A 25,943-nucleotide genomic window follows, 5' to 3' on the forward strand; every position below is an offset into this window, starting at 1 on the left:
TCCCGACCTTCCACCCCTTCATCTTTAAATTTATTCAATGCAGAAAATGCTGATGTGAGTGTATAACATGGATACAATGAACAATTTTATCGACAACAAGCCCTCTCCGATAACATCCACTTTCAAATTTATTCCAATGAAGACTACATTATAAACATGTCTTCGACATTTATAGATTTACAAATGAAAGTCCGAAAATCTGACAATGGAATGCCGGTTCGTGCTGAAGGAATATCCGAAGACAAATGTATATTACATAATTTATTTCATCTAATCAGTGTCTACATAAATGGCACTTTGGTGAGCACAAGCAACAATCTTTCGAATTATACAAGCTCTTTGCAGTTCATGTTGATGACACCCAAGTCATACAAGGAATTGAGAGGCACCTCCAATGGCTATGAATATATTACTAACAATACTAGTACAAATGCACTTAAAAATGCTACAACTAGTTAATTACTTCTAGTTGGAAAAATATATCATGAAATATTTAATATACCCCAATGGCTACCCCCAAATATTATGGTGGATATAAAATTGACGCTTGCTCCATCCAATTTCATTTTACGAAAGTAGCTTCCTGCCAATCCAGATGTAACTCTCTCCCTCACCTCGGCAATGCTACATGTACGAAAGCAGCAGGTCATGAGTTCTGTTGCTTTGGCAGTGGAAAAACTGAGAGCTAGTGGAAATAATATTAAACTACTTGTTCCTCATACAATCGCCAATCAACGTCATATTGCCATAGGCTCACGCACCTTCACCGACTCATTCTTTATCAATGGCAAAATTCCATCAAAATTAGCATTGGCATTTGTAAAAAGCGCTAGTGCAATAGGATCATGGACTGGCTGCCCACATAAATTTGAGATGTTTGGGCTTTCGTCTCTTGTCTGCAAAGTAAATTGAATCCAATTCTACAACATATCTTTTGATAAATCCTATAGGAAACAATATGAATTTACAATATGATCCCTAGGTCAAGAGTCAAAACTATTTGAAAATGGTATAACCGATGGAGCGTTCACTAAAACACATGGTAACGTTACAGTTGATTTGTATAGCTCTCAGGGTATGAGCAAAGCACGAACGGATTGTATGCATTTCCAGTTAATATGTGCCAACCCATTACCTGTGAGTATTGTAGTAATCCCGTTAAACCAATTTGACACCTATTGGGAAATCACTCCCGAAATCAGTGTTCTAATAGAACTTGCACCATGAACACCAGTCAAATAATCAATGTATTTAATATGTACCCCTAAATGTCCAAATAGAGATCCTATTGTCTACCCTCAGACATCCTTGGAAAAATTCAAAGTGCAAACAATACCCTAATCACTGTTAATAGCCGTCCGTCGAATGTGAATACTGGCCATTGGTTGTGCATCTTTCAAACAATGAATACGATTGAATTTTTTTATCCTATCGGCCTACCCTATACATTCTACACTCCACACATCAGCAAGTATATTGTGAGCAGAGGGAAAACTATTGTTCAAAATGGAAAGAGAGTACAGGATCTGACAACTAAAAGTTGCGGTTTCCATGAACTACTATATTTCGTGTTCAGATTTCGCGGCTATACTTACAATTAGTTTCTCAACATTTATGTAGACAATCCACGTCTGAACGACTTTATGGTAGAAAATATCGTGTCAGACCTGTGTAAGATTGATTTTAGTGCCCTACCAGTAAAGTGCTTAAAAAATTTATGCGAATTTGTTTATTAATAAAGAAAAATGTATATATACAATAATGTCTTTATTCTACGCTTTAGATTTCTTCTTCTTCTTCTTCGATGTATAGGTACCTGTCGAGAGCCACTAATGCTGGTAGATCATTTGAATTCACTGTATATTGATCTTGATTGGCTGCAAAGTCAGGGTCACATTTTCTACAGTACAATGTAACTTCACTCTTGTCGTATCTCTTTGTATAGTCAATGATACTATTTGCATTCATATTGTGAAATTCACGTGTTTCAATTCGTCTATTTGAAGCAATATCACATACAGTGTTTTCAAATGGTGAATCACATTCGGTAACTGTCAAATAAATATCTCTGGGTTAATAGTCTTAATAGGCAATGTCGTTACAATAAAACCATAGAAACCAAATTTTCTTGCTACTCCAACAGTTTAATAGCAGACATTATTTATCCTCCAAATAAATTTAAAGCCACCATAACACCAATATTGTAAAAATAAAATAAAATTATGTTTGGAGTTCTTTCTAATCATACCGGAATAAGTATTCTCCCACTGATCACATTTGTCATAATGACAATCGGAGCACAGTTGCCCTCTAGGGTGAGAGTCGCAAATCTTTTCAAGGGCTAAATTACAGTCATCAATTTGTGCTGCATATCCTCTATTTAATTTATAGGGATTGGATAATTTGCACTTTTCATTATATTCATCAATAATTGTACAATTCTTACATGATGACCAACTGCCAAGAGTGTACATACATAGTGGATGTGTATAGAATATTTTTTTTTTGGGGGGGGGTTCTGATGTCAACTCTGTCACAGCTAAAAAGAAACTGATCCATGTTCGATAAATTCAGCGGGGGTGGGAGAGGAGTAACTCTGTGACGTTACATAACCTCTTTTGAAGGGAGAGCCATCTACATAGAATCTATGGAAATGTTTTCAAAAGTATATCTACGATACTATTGTGCTTTGTTTCAAACAATATGTCAATAAACTGAATGAATGCCTTTGAGCCATAACGTAACAGCTTTATACAGTAGTCCATCGGGGAAGAATCATTCCCAACTAAATTTTCAATTTTTCCCTGAGGAAACATCTTCCGTTGAAGAGATAACTCGAGAAAATTGTCATCTAAAATCAAATGTTTTTCCATAATCATAAGATTCGACCTAATTCTCTCTTTGTCAAATTTATTCATTTTTAATCCTAACACTCTCACTGCTGACTCTAAACTAACCACGATTCGTTCCCCTTCAAGAATATTCGATAACTTATGAAAATTTAACAAAAAGCAAGGGACATATTTGATTTCGAAGCAATTTTATTGTACGTTATCGCACAACAATAATATATTACACATATACAATTATCGATATAACTTATTGTCCTCTATATACTTCAGTATTGCCCTTAAAGCACTTTGAAGTATATTCACATGTACTATATCAACTTTTGCAGCGAAGCATAATTGATTCTCCATTTTAAATTTGCTCAGTGATAACACATATCTTGCATATACTTCATCCCATTCAAGACAAAGCCGTGATCCTCTCGTGATTTCTACCGCTATGTTTGGTGTTCTTGTATCACTGCTGCTGCTAGCAACTCCACTATCAGCTTCAAATAGTGTAAACATTCCTCTCATTATTGTAAATATATCTCAATATATGAGTAAAGTCAACCATTTCTCACTCCTTGAATTCTATTCTCACACTAATAGCAACTATAGCAAAAATCCTTCCTTGTATTCACTGCGTCACTCCTCTCAGTATTTCCAAGTCCCTGATTGGCCTATAAAGAGGACGTGGTCTTGTATATCTCGGGATTGTAGGTCTCTGATTGGCCATGTTCCTGTGTATCTCGTATCAATATATGTATTTCTACTGTTTGACTGGTAATGACGAGCAGAATTCAAATAAAGCATAAAAAAATATACCAAATTCGCGCAAGTTATCGCAAAACTAGACGTCTGTTTTTGTTTTTTTTTCTGGTTAAAAATATTAGTTCTGTAGAATGTAAATACATGATTTGATTTAAAATAGAGCGATCTATCGTTTGATGATATAAAAATCATAGGTTGTCTTTAAAATATTTTGACTAAAACGCCACTATTCAGAAAATTTTCTTTTTTTTGGGGGGGGGGATTCTATTGTTCAAACACTTGTATATTCTTGCAGATTCAAGTCTCGACTTTTTTTATTAACAAAGTGTAAAAGACATTCTGATGGTTCCAATGATGTGCAGTTTGATTTGTTCTCATTTTTTTTAACAGCTAAAAAAAATGAAAAAAAAACTTGGTCATTGTAGGCTAATTTCTGACAGCTATGACGTTATTTAGAAAAAATAAATAGTTGCTCAAGGACTAAGATTTTTAAAAGAAGAGGTACACGGTTTGATCTGTAATAACGAGTAAAATTCAAATGAAGCGTAAAAAATATACTTATGTAATCAAAAATTTCAGAAAAATCGAAAAAAAAATAAGAAAAAGTATATTTAAAAACTTTGTTTTCAAAATTAAATAAGGGTTAACAAAAAAAAGGTTGTGGGGAAAGCCTACAAATACCAGGTGAAAGCACTTGTTCTTAGAATTCAGAATATGTCAAGTTTATAAAATTTTCAGTTTATTTTACCGTGTAAATAAAATCCCGACCGGTATGACGTCGTTATAGGCCAAATTTGACTTTATAGGCTACAATGACCATGCGTCACACAATGCGTCATAAAATGACCATTCTACACGCGTGCGAGCTTGCGCATTCAAATATTCGTTATCAGCGCCCCCGATTACCCTGGAATCCACCCTCAAACCAACTACAGTGAATGTGAGCCACCCCTTGAATGATAACGGTCCCTGGATCACTGACTACATGTTAAAAACATGCAAATTGATTGATATTGTCACGCTAGACTGAGGGGAGTGCTGGTAATAGTGGAACATAGCAGCCATTGAATTTAATAGATTTCGTAATTTGATGGCTTGCAAACACTGTTATCCCTGATTTTACCGAAACAAAACTATAAGGGCTATTGAACCCCAAGACCGGTTATTTTCTCAAAGCATATCTGTGCTGGTCAGTGATATGCAGAGGTAATGACACTGTCTAGATAAATTAGCCAGATTTTGGATTCTATTGACGAATGAAAGATCTTAAGCCGAACCGGCCAGCCATGACAAAAAAAAAAAAAAAAAAAAAAAAAAAAAAAAAAAAAAATATCCGCGTTGTTTTGTTTCTGTTGTTTTCCTTTTCTCTCCACTGGCCACAGTCTCGTTTGTTTGTTTTTTTTTTAGAGATTTTTCTGTTTGTTGGTTTTTTGGATTCTATCAAAATGAAAACACAGGGATTATTGTTTCTGGGATCTGGCTTTTTTCGATGGACACCTCTGCATGCTAACAACAAGCAGTTTTATTGATATTGTCTAGTTTCACTCAGGGTAGTGTTGGTAAGGTTTTAAATCAGCAGCCATAAAATTTAATGAATTTCATAATTTAATGGCTTCAAAACTGGTTATCCCTAATTATACCATAACAAAACTATAAGGGCTATTGGAACAACAGGATCGGTTATCTTCTCAAAGGATGTCTGTGCTGATTAGTGACATACACATGCAACGACACTGTCTAGAACACTATCCAGATATCGTTTTTCTCCTATAAGGACCTTCCAAATCAACCATAGAAATAGCTGATCTCTTCCACCACAAAAAAAACTAAAATCGCCACTTTGATTTTGAGCGCTCTTTTTAGTCCACTAAAACACAGCACTAGAGCTTTTAATTCTTGTTTAAATATACCGTATCTCGATATTCTATTATCTTGACTAGAAACGATCACTTTTGTAATAAAATCCTTCTCTGAAATTTTGAATTTGATTTCATATTTTTTGAAATTTAATTAAATTTTGGTCGAACATTGTCCTATTTTTTGAAAATTGAGCTGACTATCGGCCATGTAACAATGGTTGACAAATTTGAAATTTTTGAATATTATTTCTTTTTTTAGAATCATGTTAATTATCGATCCTTTTGATGTATAAATTATTAACAGAAGTCCTTTTCTTAGAGTTTTGGTAACTATTAGCACCAGCCACTCCTTACTTACATTCTGTTACTGTGAGCTGTTTTAAAAGGTATACTGAGAGACAGATTAAAGAAAAGATTCTGTTAGAGTAACTAACAACATTTCTCTTTACTTGACAATAGTTCAATTCCAATACTTGTAATATCGTCCGAAATCCGGTTATAAATATTACTTATATCATTATATATCATTATAAATATTACTTAGCTTTGTCTAATTTCAGGTTTGGATCTTTCTGTTGATCAACAAGGAATGCTTTATCTGAACAAAGCAGTTCCAATTGAATTTCTCAAACGGAAAGCTATGGTCATATTAATTACAGTAAGTATGCTACTACTACTAATACTACTACTACTAGTAAGAGCTCACCGCAAGAATTATCCTAGCATGAATTTTATTATCCTTGTACCACTTTCCCAGTCATATAATCAAACACAGAAAAAACCCCTTAGGTCTCAAAGGGTGTCTGCAAGAAATGCAATAATTAAAATCCGAAATCAGATGACATAGTTCTCCAACTTGTTTGATTGCTGGTTCGTTTTGTCTTTGAGTGAATGAAATATTTTCTTTTCATTTATTTCTCAGTTGTTCGCTAGTACCCGTCGATAGCAGTTCATAATTTTTTGGGTTTTGTGCAAATCGCGGATATTGGCAAATAATTTGCTTTTATGGTTATTAGGTATTTGGTTTTAATTCTTATAATTTTTGGCTTTTATTGAATTTTATTCATTTTTTAATTTTTGGGTTTTTTCTTTTGTTTTTTGGTTCTTTTCACATTGATTTTCCGCGTTTTGTTTTTTGTTGTTTTTTTTCGGTATTTTCCTTGGATACATTATTTCGTTTTGCGCTGAAGAAGAGAGGCGTTTATCCTCTTGAAATATTAGCTTTGTTGTGTTTTTTAAGTATTTTCATTTGGCCTTTAAAAACACCAGTTTTGCTCGTTTTTCGTTCTTTATGTTATGTCAGGCCATTGTGGTTTAAGTAAATATCTCTGATACTTCTAAGAAAAATTTTGTATGTACGACCGAAAACTTGTTACATCTAACAGATAACTTGTTATTACTGATGAAAAATTGTTACTTCTATGAGAAATTTGGTACATTTGACGGAAAACTTGGCGCTATTAGAAAAAATTTGTTACTTCTATGAGAAAATTTGAACGTGTTAAATAAAACTTTGTTACTATTAAGGGAAAATGTTATTACTTCGAAGAGAATATTTGTTAGTGTTAAGAGAAACTTGCTACTTCTGACAGAAGACTTGTTATCATATGCAAAAAAATTGTTACTTCCTACGAAAAATTCGGTATGTATGACAGAAAATTTGTTACTTCTAACAGATAACTTGTTATCACTGACGAAAAATCGTTACTTCTATGAGAAATTTGTTATCTTTGATGGAAAACCTGGTGCTATTAGAAGAAATTTGTTACTTCTAAGATAAACCTGTTACTTCTCAGAAAAATTTGGTATCTTTGACAGAAACATGTTACTTCTAACAGATAACTTGTTATTATTGACGAAATTGTTACTTCTATGGAAAAATTTGGTATCTTTGACAGATAGCTTGTTACTTCTAACAGATAGCTTTTTATCATTGACGAAAAATTGTTACTTTTTATATAAATTTGTTATTGTTGACGGGAAAGGATTTTACTATTAGAGAAAATTTGTTGCTTTTAAAAAATAGCCTGTTCTTCAAAAGAGAAATTCGATAATTCTGGGAAAAATTTGTTAGTGTTAAGGAAAAATTTTATGTCTTGGAGAGAAATTTGTTAGCGTCAAGGACAAATTGCTACTTCTAACTGCCGAATTGTCGTCATAAACAAAAAAAATTTTGATTTCTATGAAAAAAATTGTTATCTTTGTCGGGAAAAGACTGTGCTATTAGAGAAAATTTGTTGCTGTTAAAAAATAACAATGCCATTTCTAGTAGAAATTTGATAGTGTTAAGTAAAAGTTTGTTAGTATTAAGGAAAAAATTGTTACTTTGATGAAAACATTTGTTTGTGTTAAGAAAAACTTGCTACTTCTGACAGACAACTTGTTATTATAAACGAAAAAATTGATACTTCTATGAAAAAATTTGTTATCTTTGGTGGAAAACCTTCTACTTTAACAGAAAACTTGATATCACTGACGACAAATTTTTACTTTTAATATAAATTTGTTATTGTTGACGGGAAAGGATGGTACTATTAGAGAAAATTTGTTACTGTTAAGAAAATACCTGCTATTTCTAAGTAAAAGATTGTTAGTATAAAGCAAATAGTTGTTACTTAGACTAGAAAATTTGTTAGTGTTAAGAAAAACTTGCTACTTCTAACACAAAACTTGTTATCATAAACAAAAAAAATTGATACTTCTATGATAAAATTTATTATTTTTGACGGGAAAGGATGGTGCTATTAGAGAAAATTCGTTACTCTTAAGACAATACCTGTTCTTTCTAGGAGGAATTTGATAGAGTTAAGTAAAAGTTTGTTAGTATTAAGGAAAAACTTGTTACTTCTGATGAGAACATTTGTTAGTGTTAGGAAAAACTTGCTACATCTGACAGAAAACTTGTTAGCATAAACAAAAAAATTGATACTTCTATGAAAAAATTTGTTATCTTTGCTGTAAAACCTTCTATTTCTAATAGAAAACCTGATGTCACTGAAACACATTTTTTTTTTTAAGAAAAATTTGTTATCTTTGATGGAAAAGTTATTTTTATCAGGAAATTTTTTTACTGTTAAGAAAAAACTGTTACTTCTAGGATACTTTGAAATTTTTAAGTATGATTTTGTTAATAGTAAGGGAAAATGTTGTTACTTCGATGAGAAAATTTGTTAGCATTAAGGAAAAATGTTGCCCCTTCGATGAAAAAATTTGTTAGTGTTAAGGAAAACTTGCTACTTCTGACAGAAAAGATGTTATCACAAACGAAAAAATTGTTACTCCTAAGAAAAATTTTTTATATTTGCTGAACAACTTGCTAGTTCTAGCAGAAATCGGGTTATCAGTGACACAAATTTTTACTTTTTAGATAAGATTTGTTATCTTTGATGGATATGTTGGAGTTATTAAGAAAACTTGTTACTTTTAAGAAAATGCTTGTTATTTCTAGCAGAAATGTGATGTTAGTAAAATCTTGTTAGTATTAAAAAAGAACGCTGTTCCTTCGACGAGATAATTTGTTAGTTTTAAGAAAAAACTTGCTACTTCTAAAAGAAAACTCTTTAGCACAATCAAAAAGTTGTTACTCCTAAGAAAAATTGGCATCTTTGGCAGAAAACTTGCTAGTTTGAATAGAAAACGTGTTATCACTGACAAAAAATATTATTTCTTAAGAGACATTTGAGTGTGTTAAGCTAAAGTGTGTTATTTTTAAAGAGAAAAGTTGATACTTCCAAGGGGAAAATTGTTAGTGTTAAGGAAATCTTGCAACTTCTTGCAAAAAAGTTGTTATCATAACGAAAAATTGTTACTTCTCAGAAAAATTGTGTATGTTTGACAGAAAGTTTTTTACTCCTAGTGAATAAGATGTCATTATAACGAAATAAATTGTTAGTTCTAAGAAACAAAATTGATATCTGTGACCAAAAACCTGCTAGTTCATAAAGTGATTTTTTTATCACTGTCAGAAATTGATATTCCCAAGAAAAATTTGAGTTTGTTAAGTTAAAGTACGTTAGTATTAAGAAAAAAAGCTGATGCTTCGAAGAGAAAATCTGTTAGTGTTAAGTAAAAGTTTGGTAGTATTAAGGAAGAATGTTGTTACTTTGAAGAGAAGATTTGTTAGTGTTTATGAAAACTTGCTACTTCTGACAGAAAAGTTGTTATCACAATGAGAAAAAAGGGTACTTCTAAGAAATATTTGGTATCTTTGACAGAAAACTTGCTAATTTTAACAGAAAACCTGTTATGACTGACGAAAAATATTATTTCTAAGAGAAATTTGGGTGTGTTAAGTAAAAGTATGTTAGTAATAAGGAAGAATGTTGTTACTTCGAAGAGACAATTTGTAAATAGCCATAGGAAGTAAAACTTGCTATTTCTGGCAGAAAACTTTTTATCATAACGAAAAAATTGTTACTTCTAAGAAAAATTGTGTATGTTTGACAGAAAGTTGGTTACTTCTAACTGATAAGTTGTCATAAAAACGAAAAAATGCTATTTCCAATAGAGTGTCTGAGAGTAGTTGTATTTATCAAACATTAAAAACCTCTTACACTGATGATGAATTATGTTATAGTGGCAACGGAATGTGATTTTCGCCTGTTATCAAGAAACATTAAACCCAAGAATACTGGGTGTTCCAGGAAAAATACAATCATATTATCAAACGTTCTTACAAAGTATTAAGTGAGAAACAAGTGTGTCTCATGGCTATGAAACATAAAAGCCCCAGAAAGGCAGTGTATTCCAGGAAAAATCATATGGTACTTATCTAAATGATGGAGTCAACCCTAGAACTCCAGACCAAGTCATAGAAATCAATGACAAAGTGTAGATATCGCTTTCAAGCTGTAAAATCATTATCAAAACAAAGTGTTTTAAATACTCTGTGGTGTGAATCGCTTGCGAAGACCCGAATGAATGATTTGAAATAAAATTTGTAACAAGAAATTTATGAAAAGTGTTTTGGGGGGAGATGGGGGGATGACAGAGGGGTGTCTTAGAGTAGTTATAGTGCTATACTCTTGGATTAATTACTTGCGAAAACCTGAATGAATGAGTTAAAAATTAAATTTTTAACGACAAATGTCTGAAAAGTGTTTTGGGGAGATGGGGCAATGAGAGGGGTGTCTTAGAGTACTTATAGTGTGGTACTGTAAGCTGAATTGCTTGCGAAAACCCAAATGAATGACGTGAAATATAATTTTTAACAAGAAATATCTAAAAAATATTTTAGATGGCAGAGGGGTGTCTTAGAGTAGCTATAGTGCTCTACTGTGGACTGAATTGCTTTCAAAAATCCGAATAAATGACTTGAGAATAAGATTTTTAGCGAGAAATGTCTGAAAAGTGTTTTGGGGGGATGGGGCGATGAGAGGGGATGTCTAAGAGTAGTTTTAATGTAACATTGTGGGGTGAAATGCTTAGAGTATCTAACACTACCAAAGAAAAAAAGGGGGGGGGCTTATCTGTTTTCAAAGGGGGGGGGGTGTCATTTGGAGAGCTGGTGCTAGTGTGAAAACAGTGTCGTAGCGTGAAACGGGGTCTTAGAGTAGTTATAGTGCTATACTCTTGGATTAATCGCTTGCAAAAACCCGAATGAATGAGTTAAAAATTAAATTTTTAACAAGAAATGTCTGAAAAGTGTTTTGGGGAGATGGGGCGATGAGAGGGGTGTCTTAGAGTACTTATAGTGTGGTACTGTAGGCTGAATTGCTTGCGAAAACCCATATGAATGACGTGAAATATAATTTTTAACAAGAAATGTTTAAAAAATGTTTTTAAGGGGATGGGTTGATGACAGAGGGGTGTCTTAGAGTAGTTATAGTGCTCTACTGTGGATTGAATTGCTTTCAAAAATCCGAATAAATGACTTGAGAATAAATTTTTTTGCGAGAAATGTCTGAAAAGTGTTTTGGGGGGATGGGGCGATGAGAGGGGATGTCTAAGAGTAGTTATAGTGTAACATTGTGGGGTGAAATGCTTAGAGTATTTAACACTACCAAAGAAAAGGGGGGCTTATCTGTTTTCAAAGGGGGGGGTGTCATTTGGAGAGCTGGTGCTAGTGTGAAAACAGTGTCGTAGTGCCATTCTGCTCTGGACCATAAGTATACTTTTTTACCGGTTTGGACGGCTACTCTTCTCGCACAGGGATGCTCTGACGTTAGAGGGTTGCTGTAGAAACCAAGCGATAATTTCCCTATTATTACTACCTTTAAATTATCTCGAGCCAGACCGTTTCTTAGCCTTTTTATCACATAACCGAAGCCGGGAGTCCATCCCAGGAATGAATAGACACAGACTAAACTCCCCCACTGCTCGAAGGATGGCCGGATTCCATCCCCCAAAAAGAGTAAACTCAGACCAAACTCCCCCACAGCGCACAGGGTGGATGGTAACAAGAATTTCTCGAAATAGAATTTCCCCCCCCTTTGCGTTTTTTGATATTTTGGTGAAAATTTACCCTGGGCTAAGAGAAACCACTTGGGGGGGAAGGGACTGCACACTTCCTCGGAGGTGACCAGGGAACAGGTCGGTACCTTAGTGGAGGGAACCAGGATAACCATAAATGTACGCTTGAAAATTAGCGCTTTTCGTAACGATAAAAAAATAAAACAGTGGTAAGCTGGAGACAGAAAAAACGGTTCCCCTCCCCTGGAGTCCTCCCCCTTCGTATTTCCTTAAATTTGGCATGTTATTCTTTATAATTTTAAAGCTGCAATAACGCCTAAAAACTACATCTATTATCAATGCATCCTCTGAAAGTGAAGGCGAAAAGGTGGGAGCTGGAAAATACTGTTAGGATAATGTGAAATATCCATAAATTTATCTTAATGAAAAAGGGTATTTCCTTAAAAGCTCTTAATATGTCTTAAATTCCATCTAATATCACTCCCTCATCCCCTAACCTCAGGGGTTGCAGGCTAGAATCCCCCCATTTTCTATAATAGATGGTTCTTTTTTGTGTATATGATAATTTGACATTTTCATCTTCTATTTTTTGTTGCGTTTTTTAGCTGTCTTTCTTATGTTTTATTGCTTGTCAATTTGTTTCCATTTACATTGTCTGTGTTTTTTAAAATGTAGTCTTTATCGCGAGTAAGATATTCATTTCCCCTTTATTAATATCTTGAAAGTAAATGCCCCCCGGAGTCGATCAAATTGGGAGAGGAACTAATCATTCTAACGAATGTCAAAAAATGGGAAATCTCACTAATATTAGGTGATCCAGGGGATGGGGGCGGGGGCGGTTTGACATGGGTGAAATGGCTTGGCAGTGTGGGATATTTTGTTGGGGCATTATGATTGGTTTGAGTTGCAAAAAACTTGAATCACCGGATTCAGAACCATAACTTTACTAGGAAATGCTTGAAAGATTTCTTGGGGGAGATGTAGCGATGTCATGGGGGTGTATAATATCATCCATTATTTACTAAGGTGGTATGTATTGTCTTTGACTAATATATTCTAGAGCTTAAAGATAAGTCAGGAGGTGAAACCTATTGTTACGATATTTTTCAATATTCATAAATTTATCTTAATGAAAAACGGGCATTTCCTTAAAAGCTATTAATATGGTTTAAATTGTATCTAATATCACCCCCACCCATACCTCCCCCGGGGTGTAGGCTAGAAGCCCGAGTTTTGTCTAGAAAAAACGCAGGGGAGTTTTGCTAGCTGGGGGTGTGTCTGGAAAAAGATCGTAGGGGATTTAAGCCACCTGGGAATTTTGTCTAGTAACAACGCAGGGGAGTTTTACTAACTGGGGTTGTGTCTGGAAAAGCATCGCGGGGGATTTCATCTACCTGGGAATTTTGCCTAGAAACAACACAGGGAAGTTAAAGCACCTGGTAATAATGTCTAGAAACATGACATGTGCTAGAAAGGTAGACTAGTAACACAATTTATTTCAAATATATCCTACAAACATAACAAACATCAACATAAAAGCATAAACAGCAAACATAACCATGAAACAACATCAAAATAACATAACCAACAATAACACAACATAAACATAACGTAACAACATAACATAAAATCAACACAACATAACATCAGACCATAAAACCATCAACATAAAAACAAAACCATCAAACATAAAATAACCAAGAAACAACATAACCATGATACAACATCAACATAACATAACCATGAAATAACATCAACATAACATAACAACATAACATAACTTCAACATAACATCAGACCACATAACCAACAACATAAAAACATAGCCATCAAACAACATAACCAACAAACAACATGACCAAAAAAAAACATCAACATAACCAACAAACATCAGACAACATAACATAACAACATAACCAACATAACCATCAAACAATATCAACATACCCAACAAACAAAATCAACATAACAACATAACCATCACATAACCAACAAAAAACATAACCAATAAACATGAAACATCATAATCAACAAACAACATAACATAACATAACCATCACATAACCAACAAACAGCATAACGAAGAAATATAACCATCAATAATCACATAACCAAGAAGCAACATAAACAATATCAACACAAAATAACCTTCAAATCACAAAACAATCAACATAACCAGCATAACATAACCAAGAAACAACATAACCATCATAACATAACCAACCAATCGCATAGCCAACTGTTATGCTGGTAGGTTACAATGCCACCAGTATGGGGGTCTAAGGTACAGGGCTCACCACTTATTGATACAAAAATGGTACAAAATGTTGCTATGCCACTTACACGAGGGGAGGGGGGAGGGACAGCCCCTTGTCGGCCCAAACATTAGTGGGATTCCCGAGCTTACCCCAACGGTTCCGTATCTATCGGGTATGTCAGTGCCCAATTTACAAAATACCCTGCCTTAGGGTACGATAGCGTGATAGAATTGTCCCGGGGGCCATTTTAAGGCCAAGGGTTACCGGTATTATTTCTAACTATCTCCTTGGACTCTACCTAGGCTAAAAAGTCAAAGATTATATAGCATAAAAAAAATTTTACTGTATTCAGTCACGCTACAAAAGGAACTAAAAATCACACTTCCAATTTTCCCCGAGTTTGCTCACCGCGTGCCTGCGGTGGGTGGTGTGTGGAATTTTCCAGCCAATCCAAAGGCTTACTAATTACTGGTAAATCATCCCCAACTGTGCAATTGATGCCTCGTGGTTTGTTTCCCAAACTACACAATTAAAGAAGGAAAGAAAATGGTGTGACCAAAATTAAGCGAAAATTAATAGTTATTACTGGGGGGAAGAGAATGATTAAGGGACCAAAATAAAAGAATCTCGAAAGTCCATTTATCTTACACAAACTAGGACCAACGGTCTCAACACCTACCTCCGGAGAAAAATCGCTACTACGCCAGTGGATTGGCTGGAACTTCAAGATATAAAATAAATAACACCAAACTTAAAATCACCAAACTTGTATCTTCTCTTCTTTCTTCCACCAGTGCCTGCACTTCCACCGCTTGGCTCAGGATTCGTCGTCATCCACACGTCTCTACCGTAATACCACCATGGTCTAGATCGTATGGCATTCGCATTAGGTTTTGAAAGTTAAAGTTCCCAAGATTCGCAGAAAATGATCGTGCTCAGCACAATCAAAAATATGAATTTTTTCGCTTTCGCGAATTTACATTTGAGAGGAGCAGAGAATCAGTTTCTGGCACATTCAATGATGCCAGCCATCATGAAAAATTGGCTGCACTAGCCTCTTAATTTCCATCTGTAGAAACAACCCCACGTCACAATAAAAAGTAAATTGCCCCTTGGCATAATTTGAAATAGTCCCAGGCCCAAAATACACAGGCCAGTGACAACGATCGGGGTACAGGGAAATAAAGTAAAATTTTGAGCGAACCAAGAATCGCTTTTTTCTGGGTTCCATCCCGTAAAATAATCGAATGAATTATGCTCGGCGATGAGGGATGAAAATAATATTGAAGACTGGAAAGACACGGCTTCAGTAAAGGGATCACAACTTGTCCGCCAGTTGTGCATTGAGGAAAAGGGCAATCTTTCACGTCTTCCCGCAGGAGATCTTCCCCAGGGGATTTCTCCCCCTCAAAAAGGAACAAACCCTCTTTTGAGTCAATAAAACCATTCTCAGATTTCTTCCCAATTTTCTTCAATCCAACCCACAATTCAGTATCTCCCAATCTTTCCGTAACTTGTTGTTGACAAGTCAATTCTATGTCATGATTATCTGTAGTTTCTCTTAATATGTAATGGGTCTTCTCCTCCCTCCTAAGTTTTTTCGTCTTATTGTAATTTCGTAATTTTCCCAGTGGATTTGGGACCTCTTTGTCCCCTCTATTATTTATGTTATCAAGGCACAGCCCATCCAACATTTTTTTAATTTTCGCCACTGCAGGCTGAATCTCGAAATTTTGTCTGTTTTGTACACTTCTCTTTTCATCTATACTTTCTTCAATTTTGTCATTCGCGCAAAATAATAAATCATCGTTAAATCTGAATTGGACTCTAGTGTCCATCTTTGACTGCTTTTCTTTATTGTAGCTCCGTCTAATATCTCTTTTCTCCCTCTTCGTTTTCTTTTCTTTTGTATTAAACTTAATACATTATAATATATACTTTTTTCAATCTTTTTTGATTAATTATTTCTTAAATGTCTGTAGTATTAGAACGTTGTTCAATAAAACAAGAATCCCTGATAAGGGGGTTCAGTCACCCAGCCCAAACTCGCTTGATCATCCCTTGTATACCTAACAATAACTAGGTAGCCTCAATAGTTTTGTACCAAATAAAAAAGTTTCGTCACCCCAAATCATGATTGTCTTTGTCTAAACTAGAATCTGTCAGTTCAAGAGGAACCAATCTTTTGAAGTCATTAAATAAAAAAAAACAAGTTTTTTTTAACTGAAAGTAAGGAACAACGTTAAAACTTAAAACGAACAGAAATTATTCCGTATATGAAAGGGGCTGTCCCCTCCTCAACGCCTCGCTCTTTACGCTAAAGTTTTTTATTGTTAAAAAAAAAATTGAGTTGTGAGAAAGTCAAACTTTAGCGTAAAGAGCGAGGTGTTGAGGAGAGGACAGCCCCTTTAATATACGGAATAATTTCTGTTCGTTTTAAGTTTTAACGTCGTTCCTTATTTTCAGTTAAAAAAACTTGTTTTTTTTTTATTTAATTTTTGAACGTTTTTTAATTAATTCAGGTTTTGATTTTGGCTCACCGTACATGAATAATAACAAAAAATTTGAATATTAATTTTACTTTTATTTGGTTAAATGGCTTTCTCGAAACCTGTTTAATTTTATTTGGGAATTTAATTTTTTTAATTTTATTTTTAATTTAACTTACGAATTAACTTACGTAACGAACCTCTATATTCTTATATTTTTAATACTTATATTAGAGGGTTCACCTCCTAGTCAATGACCTTGCTCTTTAAGCTAAATTTCGAATTTTTTTCAAATTCTTTGAAAATTACCCCTTAATCACAAATGCCATTAATTAGAATAAATATCTCTTATCAAAATATTAAAAAATCGCTTTCTTAAACAGTGAGTTGTTAACAATGTGTTGAAACCACTAATGTATGCAAAATTTTCCTGCGATTTAATACTTTTTATGTTTTACTTATTTTAGTTTAAAAACTTGTTTTTTTATATATAATTTATGTTCTTTATTTTAAAAATGCTGGGAAATCTGGTGCCCCCGTTATAGCAATGGGTCTTCTCCAATGAAAACTTCCTTCATGATAAGATCCTCCCACACAACCCCCGATCCACTCCCCCCCACTACCAGAAAAAATCCCCTCTGAAAACGTATGTATACTTCCCAATAACCAATACTATATGTTAAAATTGGGTAAAGTTCATAACTTTCAGCCCTCTCCCTGGGGACTTAGGGGGATTAAGTCATCCTAAAAGAAATATTTATCATATTTTCAACCATGTTGAACAAAATGGCTATCTCAAAATTTTGATCGGGTGACTTTGGGAATAAAATGAGCGTGGGAGGGGGCCTAGTTGCCCTCCATTTTTTGGGGCCACTTAAAAAGGGCAGTAGAACTTTTAATTTACGTTCTAATGAGCCCTCTCACGATATTCTAGGACCACTCGGTCAATACGATCACCCCTGGGAAAAAAAAAACAACAAAAAAACAAACAAACAAATAAACACGCATCCGTGATCTTTCTTCTGGCAAAAAATGCAAAATTCCACATTTTTGTAGATAGGAGCTTGAAGCCTCCGCAGTAGGGTTCTCTGATACGCTGAATATGATGGTGTTATTTTCATTAAGGTTCTATAAATTTTAGGGGGTCTTTCTCCCTTTTTTGAAAATCAGCCAAATTTTCTCAGGCACGTAACTTTTGATAGGTAGGACTAAACTTGATGAAACTTCTATATTTGAAATCAGTATTAAAATTTGATTCTTTTGATGTATCTATTGGTATCAAAATTCCGTTTTCTACAGTTTCGGTTACCATTGAGCCGGGTCGCTCCTTACTTACAGTTCGTTACCACGAACTGTTTGATAGCTAGAGGTTGCAACATAATAATCAAATGTTAATGGAACCTACATTTTGCAATTCTAACTGGAAAGATAGAGGAGTCCCACAGGCTCTATTCTTTGATTTGTGTATGTCACCATGACCCAATTGGGCTTTCGTGTGAATAAATCTATCTATCTATCTATCGTGCTTGCAGCCACTTTTCTTTTTTTAAGCCAATGGATTTTCATCGTTATTCAAGCCAAGGAGCTGTAAATTTCCCGTATAGGGGTCTCAGAAAAGGCGATTCAAATAGTGTAAACTTTGATTTGACAGCTACAACTTTGATTTGGATCTAATTCTTTACTATAATTTTTCAATAGGCAAATGTTTTTTCAAAACGTGTTTTTCAACTTTTGGCTAATAAGTGCTTCTGTTCGCCTTTTACTAGTTACAGCTTTAGCTGCAACCATTATTTAGAATTTGAAACATAAGCGTGTATAAAAAGTTGCATTCACTTATCACGCCCTATACGGTTACAACCTATGATTAAGCCGTCATTCATAAGCCATGTAAATGAAAATGCCGGCTTTTTTAAAATTTTACTTTCAATGTATTTATATTAAAAAAGACACTAGAGGTGACAATTTCCTTTCAAATGAGCCATTAAAAAGCTCTCTAAAATGTACCAGTGCTCAGCTATCTTGGGAAAACAAGAAAAAAGAAAAATGCCGTCGATGCAGTATATGGTGGTTTAAGCAACTTATCTTGTTTTTTAAGCCAATAGATATTCCTCGTTATTCAACCCAAGGGACGGTAAGTTTTCATGTGTAGGGGGTTTTGGACAAGGCGGTTCTAATAGTGTTCTTCTTGTTTTGATCTGGCACTGTATTTAGAACTTTTGGCTATTACATTTCTTAGTATTGGACATGATTGTCTCTTACTAGGTTGCTAGCTACCACTGCCAACCAGATTTTGATGCAAAGTATCATGATAATGAACAGTTTTCTTGTTTCTAAAGTCAATGGATTTTCCTTGTTGTTCAAGCCAAGGGGTTATAAATTTCCTTTATAGGGATTTTAAAGATGGTGTTTCTATTGGTGTACTGTGTAGTTAGAACTGACACTTTTTCAGAAGTTTTGGGCTGTTTGATTTCTTAATATTGAACGTGATCGCCTCTAATTAGGTTGCTGCTACCGCTGCAACCGTGATTAAGTTGGTTAAAGTTAAAAGTTGAACACAGACTCTCTAGACAACACACATACGCACATTTTTGTTTTTGTCCAGAATGCTATAGGCTTCTGAACCAGCTTGGTTTGATGACGTAGCTTACCATCATTTGTAAAACACCAAACACATTTAAGAACTTGTTTAAGAACACATTTAAAAACTAAATGAACAAAGAGACAACAATTAAGAAAAATATGAAAAATTTGCAACATTCGTTGATTATCCTTTACTTCTCTTAGCTTTTGTTTTGAACCATCCAAATTTTATACCACAAAAGGAAAGTTAGGTGTATCATTTTTTAGGAGTAGGACTATAGGTTATAATTTTGTTTGATGAAAACAAAATATTGACTTTTTTAACAATAATGAACCGTATGTCAAAAGTACCGTATGTCAAAGTTGCATTAGTATTGATAGCACTATGTTTTCTTCAAACACTTGCCAAGCCAAATGCTGTGAATGTTCATATTAATCGTGTTGGAGCTGTTGTCACAAACATCTACACCTATGATACAGATTCTGAACTAGATTTGGGAATTCTTAAGGTTGATTTGAAAACAGATCTGAAACATCTTTTTAACTGGAATGTAAAACAGCTATATGTCTATCTAACTGCCGAGTACTATACAAAACACAATCGATTAAACCAGGTAATTTTATACGATAAAATAATAAAAAAAGGTGGCGAAACTAAACTTGACTTAAAAGGTTATACGTTGTGGTTTGGGGATGAAGAAAATGGCTTCAGTGAGCGCCAGAACATTGTTCTAACTCTTTCTTGGAATTTAGTACCTTATATTGGATTTCTTCCAAGATATTCTGGCACAGGAGCCAAGGTCATCGATTTTTCGTTGAATTATATGAAAGTTTCAAAATTACAAGATAGGAGAATAATAGACGAAATAATACTGAAATATTTTAATGGAATTTTACAAAGATTAGAAGAAAGTAAGGGAGATTAAGTAGGCATTAAAGCATGAATTAGGAAGGCGTGAAACTAAGGCTATTAATTAAACTGGCCATTATCTGGAAGATACTGCCAGACAGCACATGCTAAACTGTATTGGACTACGACGTGTTATAAATAAAGTCTTAAGGGAAGGAAACTATGTTTGTGTGTAGAAGAGAGGTGAAATGATCAAATTTTCAGTCTTATACTGATAATTGAGGATTTATACAAGATATTATGAGGATGTTTGTCGAGATAATTTTTTTCAAAAGAAAGGTGTATCATCATACATCATTCATTATCATGATTTATTTTAGCATTTCAGCTACCATTGCATTTTATCGGATTAACTACACTTCTTTAACACTAAGATCCTTGCGTCTACCCTTCAATGTGTTACTAAAGCCATTCAGTTACCAATGGCTAGCATTCATCTTTCACTATAAAGACCACATACCCCAGAAAAGAAACTTTTAAAACGAGAATTGTGCAATATTATCTTGCCACAAGATCCAAATTATCTTGTCAAAACATAAATCAGTTGCATAATCATACATAGTGCATTATGATTTAGTCGCTGTCAAAAATTGCATTTCATTTTAATACTTCAGTTACTATGGGCTAGAATTGTTGTGAGGTGTACTATTATGGTATTTGAGTGTTGTAGTCGTAGATGCCTTTATTCTCCCTTTATAGAGGAGATAAACTCTGGCCCTAAGGTAATTAAACTTTTATAGCGTGCCTTAGGCTATGACCGAACTAATGAGGCGTACCAGCTGGGTATGTTCGAGGGGCTAAACGTAGATCTTAGAGGGGTTGTATAAATTACAATACTTTTATTCAATTTACATATAATAATTACAGATATAGATATTCTACAGGGACTGGCTGTCCCAAGTAGACCACAAGTCTCAGAAACTACAATAATATATAATAAGATACAGACACTTACAATGATCCGACAAGATCCCAAGGTATTTCTAACGAGAAAATAAATGGGCAGAGGTTCGCCCTGCAAGTCAAAAAGTCTCTCTTCAGTCTCAAAAATCTGGGTATATATATGAAAAACTTGTGCTTTTGTTTTGTAAATATTTTAATTGCAGTTAGGACTTATCATATAAAAGTCTTGACGGACTTAATTAAAAGTTGTAAAAAGAACAAATATTGCAGTGATTAAATAAACTATTAGGGTACATAATTATTATTTGTTTTTAACAATTAAGTATCAGCATAACTTCGGTTAATATATATATATATATATATATATATATATATATATATATATATATATTTTTTTTTTTTTTTTTTTTTTTTTTTATATATATATATATATATATATATATATATATATATATATATATATATATATATATATATATATATCTATATCTATATATATATATATATATATATATATATATATATATATATATATATATATATATATATATATATATATATATATATATATATATATATATATATATATATATATATATATATATATATATATATATATATATATATATATATATATATATATATATTATATATAGATTCGTTATATATATATATATATATATAGATTCGTTCAGTTTTATATTAAAAGACGATCATTAGGATATCAAACCATTACATATATTGGACTCACTTAGCGGCCTGGTTCTTTGGAGTTCGTTTCTTACTGTTCCAAAGAAGAAAAAGCCATAGGCTTTTTCATATTTGTAATCAAATCATAATATATAAGGAATAAAGTTATTATTATCATATTGAAAAGGTTACTGTTACAATATGTTTTTAGACATTCAGTTTCGCTAAAGTTATTCCGTAAACTGCAAAAATATTTATGGTATCTGAGCAATATCTTAAATTTTTAATTCAAACTAGAATAATACCATAAAATTTTAAAATTAGTTCCAATTTTTGTTAGGCTCTTACTACCTGACGCAAAATTTAATTTGTATTTCCATACAAAAAAAATTCAATTTTTTTATGTTTTAGTTTTTAGTTCAGTATATATATGGATCAAAGTTATATTGTGTTAAAATTTCCATTAAAGTCAAACAGTTCGTGGTAACGAACTGTATAGTAAAAGCGACTCGTCTCAATAGTGACTGAAACTCTAAAGAACGGAAATTTGATACCAATACATACATCAAAAGAATTGGATCTTATGCTGATTTGAAATTTATAAGTTTTGTCAAGTTTAGTCTTACTCTTCATAGTCTTATCTTTAAGACTTTAAAGAATTAAAGACTTTAAGGATTACAAGAAAAATTAATCCCTTTATATCTTTTCAACAAGTTGTAAACAGTAACCTTATCAATGTGATTATAATAGCTTTATATTCGTTCTTTATTATAATTGGTATCGAAATTCCGTTTTTAAATTTTCGGTTACTATTGAAACGAGTTGCTCTTACTATACACTTTATTACCACGAACTTTTTAATTTTTTCAATAATCAAATTTCTTTGAAAAGACTGCATTATGAAAAGACATCAAAAATGCAGTTTCTTTGTAAAAAGTGATTCTATTTTTAATTATTTTTTGTTTTTGATTAAAAAGCCACTAGAACTTTTAATTTCCGTTTAAATGAGCCCTCTCACCTACCAACGGATGTTGAAAATTCTTGTGAGACATGTGTTTTCGAAAGCAAGTATTCTTCTCTCTTGTTCCTGGTTCAGGTGCCAGGTTTCAGCTGTGTAAAGCAGCACTGGCATAACATTGCTATTGAAGAGTCGTAGCTTTACCCGTATAGAGAAACTTTGGGACCTCTATACTACGCGTAATCTATTGAAGGCTAAACTGGCCTGGCCGATTCTTGTGCGCACTTCTTTTTTGGTCGATCCGGTGCTTTCTATTATGCTTCCCAAGTATTTTAAATGGACGACTTGCTCTATGTGTTGGTCTCCGCAAGTGATGCTCAGGGGTGAATCTGTGGTAGCTATGCATTTTGTTTTCTCATTATTTATTTTCAGGCTGACCTGGCCATCTCTCTCCCTCTCTTTGTCAAGGAGTTCTTGGAGTCTTTTCTTGCATGATTCTGGGACGGTGATGTCGTCAGCGAAGTCTTCATCCCTGAGGCGTGTTTCTGGATTCAGCTGGATTCCGTCTGTGCTTGTACTTCGCAGTATATAATCAATGACGATTACGAAGAGTAGCGGTGACAAGACCGAACCCTGCTTAACTCCTGACAGAATACGGAAGAAACGAGTTTGCCCATCTGGTGTCTTTACACAGCACTCACTATCTTCATAAAACGCAACGATCAGCGAAACAATCTTTTCAGGGATTCCATACTGCAGTAGGATCTTCCACAGACTTTGGTGGTCCACTGAGTCAAATGCTATCTCAACATCGATGAATATCATATAGATTCTGGAGCGAAGGTGTCTGTCGAGCTGTGAGCTGATTCTCTGCAGTAGAATGTGCGTCAGCAATTTGCTAGGTATGGAAAGCATGCAGACTCCTCGCCAGTTGCCAGGGAAGGACGTATCGCCTTTCTTAAGAATCCTCACAAGGGTGCTGCGTTTCCAATTCGAAGGTATTTTGGCGGTCGTCCAGATTACTGTGAACAGCGCTGTCCAGAACTTGAGGCAGGTCATACCAGTCGCTTTGATCATTTCCGCGGATATCCTGTCTCCGCCAGGCGACTTCCCATTTTTCTGCTTCTTTGCTGCTACTATAATTTCAGTAGATGACGGCGGATCCGTGCTGATTTCTAAGGCAAACAGTGTTGTTGCTGTGATCCCTGGGGGATCATCTGGTGGAGGTCTATTCAACAGCTTCTCGATGTGACTGGCCCAAACTTCGTTTACGTCGGACTGATAAGTTATCAGGATACCTGAGGGGTCTGAGGATTTCTTTCCAATAATTTCATTAGTGATTTTATAGACGGCTCTTGAATCATCTTTCTTCACTGCCTCTTCTGTCTGCGCTGCTTTTTGCTCCAGAAGGTTTGTCTGGTCTTTTCTGGCACTTTTCTTTACCTCTTTATCCGCGGCTCTGTATTCATCGTTTCTGAGGATCTGTTGGTTGGGGGTTTCTCTTTGGATAAGTGATGCTTTTACTTTTTCCCTTGTCTCTATGTGCTCCCATGTTTGGTCAGATAGCCACTGGTCTCTTTGGCTCTTGCGTTCGTTACTACGAACTGTTTGCTATATGGTTATTAGTACACCATTGGTGTTAGATATTACGTCATGTCACTTATTACATCATATATGGTTATTAGTAGACAATTGGTTGAATATTCGTTCTTTATTATACAATCAGCATAAAAATCCAATTCTTTTGATGTGTCTATTGACATTAAAATTCCGTTTTTTAGAGTTTTGGTTACTATGGAGACAAGTCGCTCTTACTATACAGTTTATGTGTTGTAACTTACATAGTCCCCATTTATAATGAACCATATCGATCCAATATGTCTGGATTTTTCTGGATTTTATGAACTCAAAACTCGGTAGGATCTTAAATTAATTCAGTGACCGGTGTTAATTGCTTGACCATTTTTTTCAAAATATTTTTATACGGATTAAAAATGTAATAATCTACTGACTTAGTTCCTCCACATTTATTTATATTTAGTAAAAGCGGTTGAACTCAAATTATTTCAGTGATAATATTGGAGAATAGCCATCAATCAGTGTAAATATAATATAAATAAATAGGACATCCGATATTTTGAGGCAATTACGCTGCGATTGAGGGGGGGAAAGAAAAGTAAGCAGAAGAGGGGTGGAGAGTTGTTAGCAATAGGCGTTGTACTCGCCGAGCTTGCCCCTTAAATTGCGGGGACAATGTAGAAAGCCTTCAACGCTTCCCTTAATTCTCTCACAAGGAAACCACCAGAAAAATATTCAATGAACTAAAGTGGTTACTGGAGTTTTGCTTAATTTCCAAAGCGTTCACCATTCTTTTGGATTGGGAAGGACCTATTCTAACCGCCGTACTCCGTTGAGTACACCAATTAATTTTTTACCTATGATTTCCCCCTAATTAGTTCAATATTCATCTAGCATTTGAACGAGCAAGACGTATTGTGAGCGCGCTATACCTGTTTATCATGTCCGGAGAGGATGAAGAAAATTTTCATTATTGTCTGGTGCTGAATTTTGTTCATCAAAATGTTGAGAAGGGAATTGATGATGAGATGATTAAGAAGTTTGGTGCGGAGTTTTTTGACGTTGATGATATTGTGAAGGCAAAGAAATGGCTTGGGTCCAAGCTTTATTTCAGAAGTGAACTGGATCGAAAGCGTCACTGAGCCATCTAGGTGATATTCTAGACATTATCAAGAATGGTAATACAAACGATTTCGAAATCCCACTATTTGTTATTCTAAGCCCCAATGAAGTGCCATCGATACAAGCCACAGCTTATTCTGCTCTTTTTTCGGAAATGAATGAGCTGCATGTCCAGCTAAAGAAAACTTCCAGCCAGTTCGAGGCATATTCCAACCATTTCCCGCCACTATCACAGTCTGGAGCCAGTCCCTAGAAACCAGCCGATAGCTACTCTACTATTGTTGTCTTTAAATTGCCACCGTCTATTATTGATCCAACAAGCTGTAAGGACTTTGTCGACCAACTAATTTGTTTTTTTGTTGTTTTTTAATATTTACCCAGGGCTGATCGTATGGATCCACTAGTCCTAAAATGTCGGGAGAGGACTATCACAGTCTGGAGCCAGTCCCTAGAAACCAGCCGACAGCCACTCTACTATTGTTGTCTCTAAATTGCCACCGTCTATTATTGATCCAACAAGCCGTAAGGACTTTATCGACCAACTAAGTGGTTATGATTTGATTGCTAGTGTTTGGCTGTAAGA

The 25,943-nt window shown here is 34.3% G+C and overlaps 1 protein-coding gene across 1 annotated transcript in view; it reads left to right on the forward strand.

Moving 5' to 3' along the window:
• LOC148955217 (uncharacterized) overlaps positions 1-25,943 on the forward strand; it is a 382,412-nt gene that overhangs the window by 52,540 nt on the left and 303,929 nt on the right. Inside the window, exon 4 of the mRNA XM_089106626.1 lies at positions 6,022-6,119. Within this exon, the coding sequence (XP_088962752.1) occupies positions 6,022-6,119 (98 nt within the window). The remainder of the gene's footprint in view (positions 1-6,021; positions 6,120-25,943) is intronic.

The sequence above is a fragment of the Artemia sp. Qi Xiang Cuo genome, chromosome 2 (genome assembly GCF_049724085.1).
Source record: "Artemia sp. Qi Xiang Cuo chromosome 2, ASM4972408v1, whole genome shotgun sequence".
Taxonomy (NCBI): Eukaryota; Metazoa; Arthropoda; class Branchiopoda; order Anostraca; family Artemiidae; genus Artemia; species Artemia sp. Qi Xiang Cuo.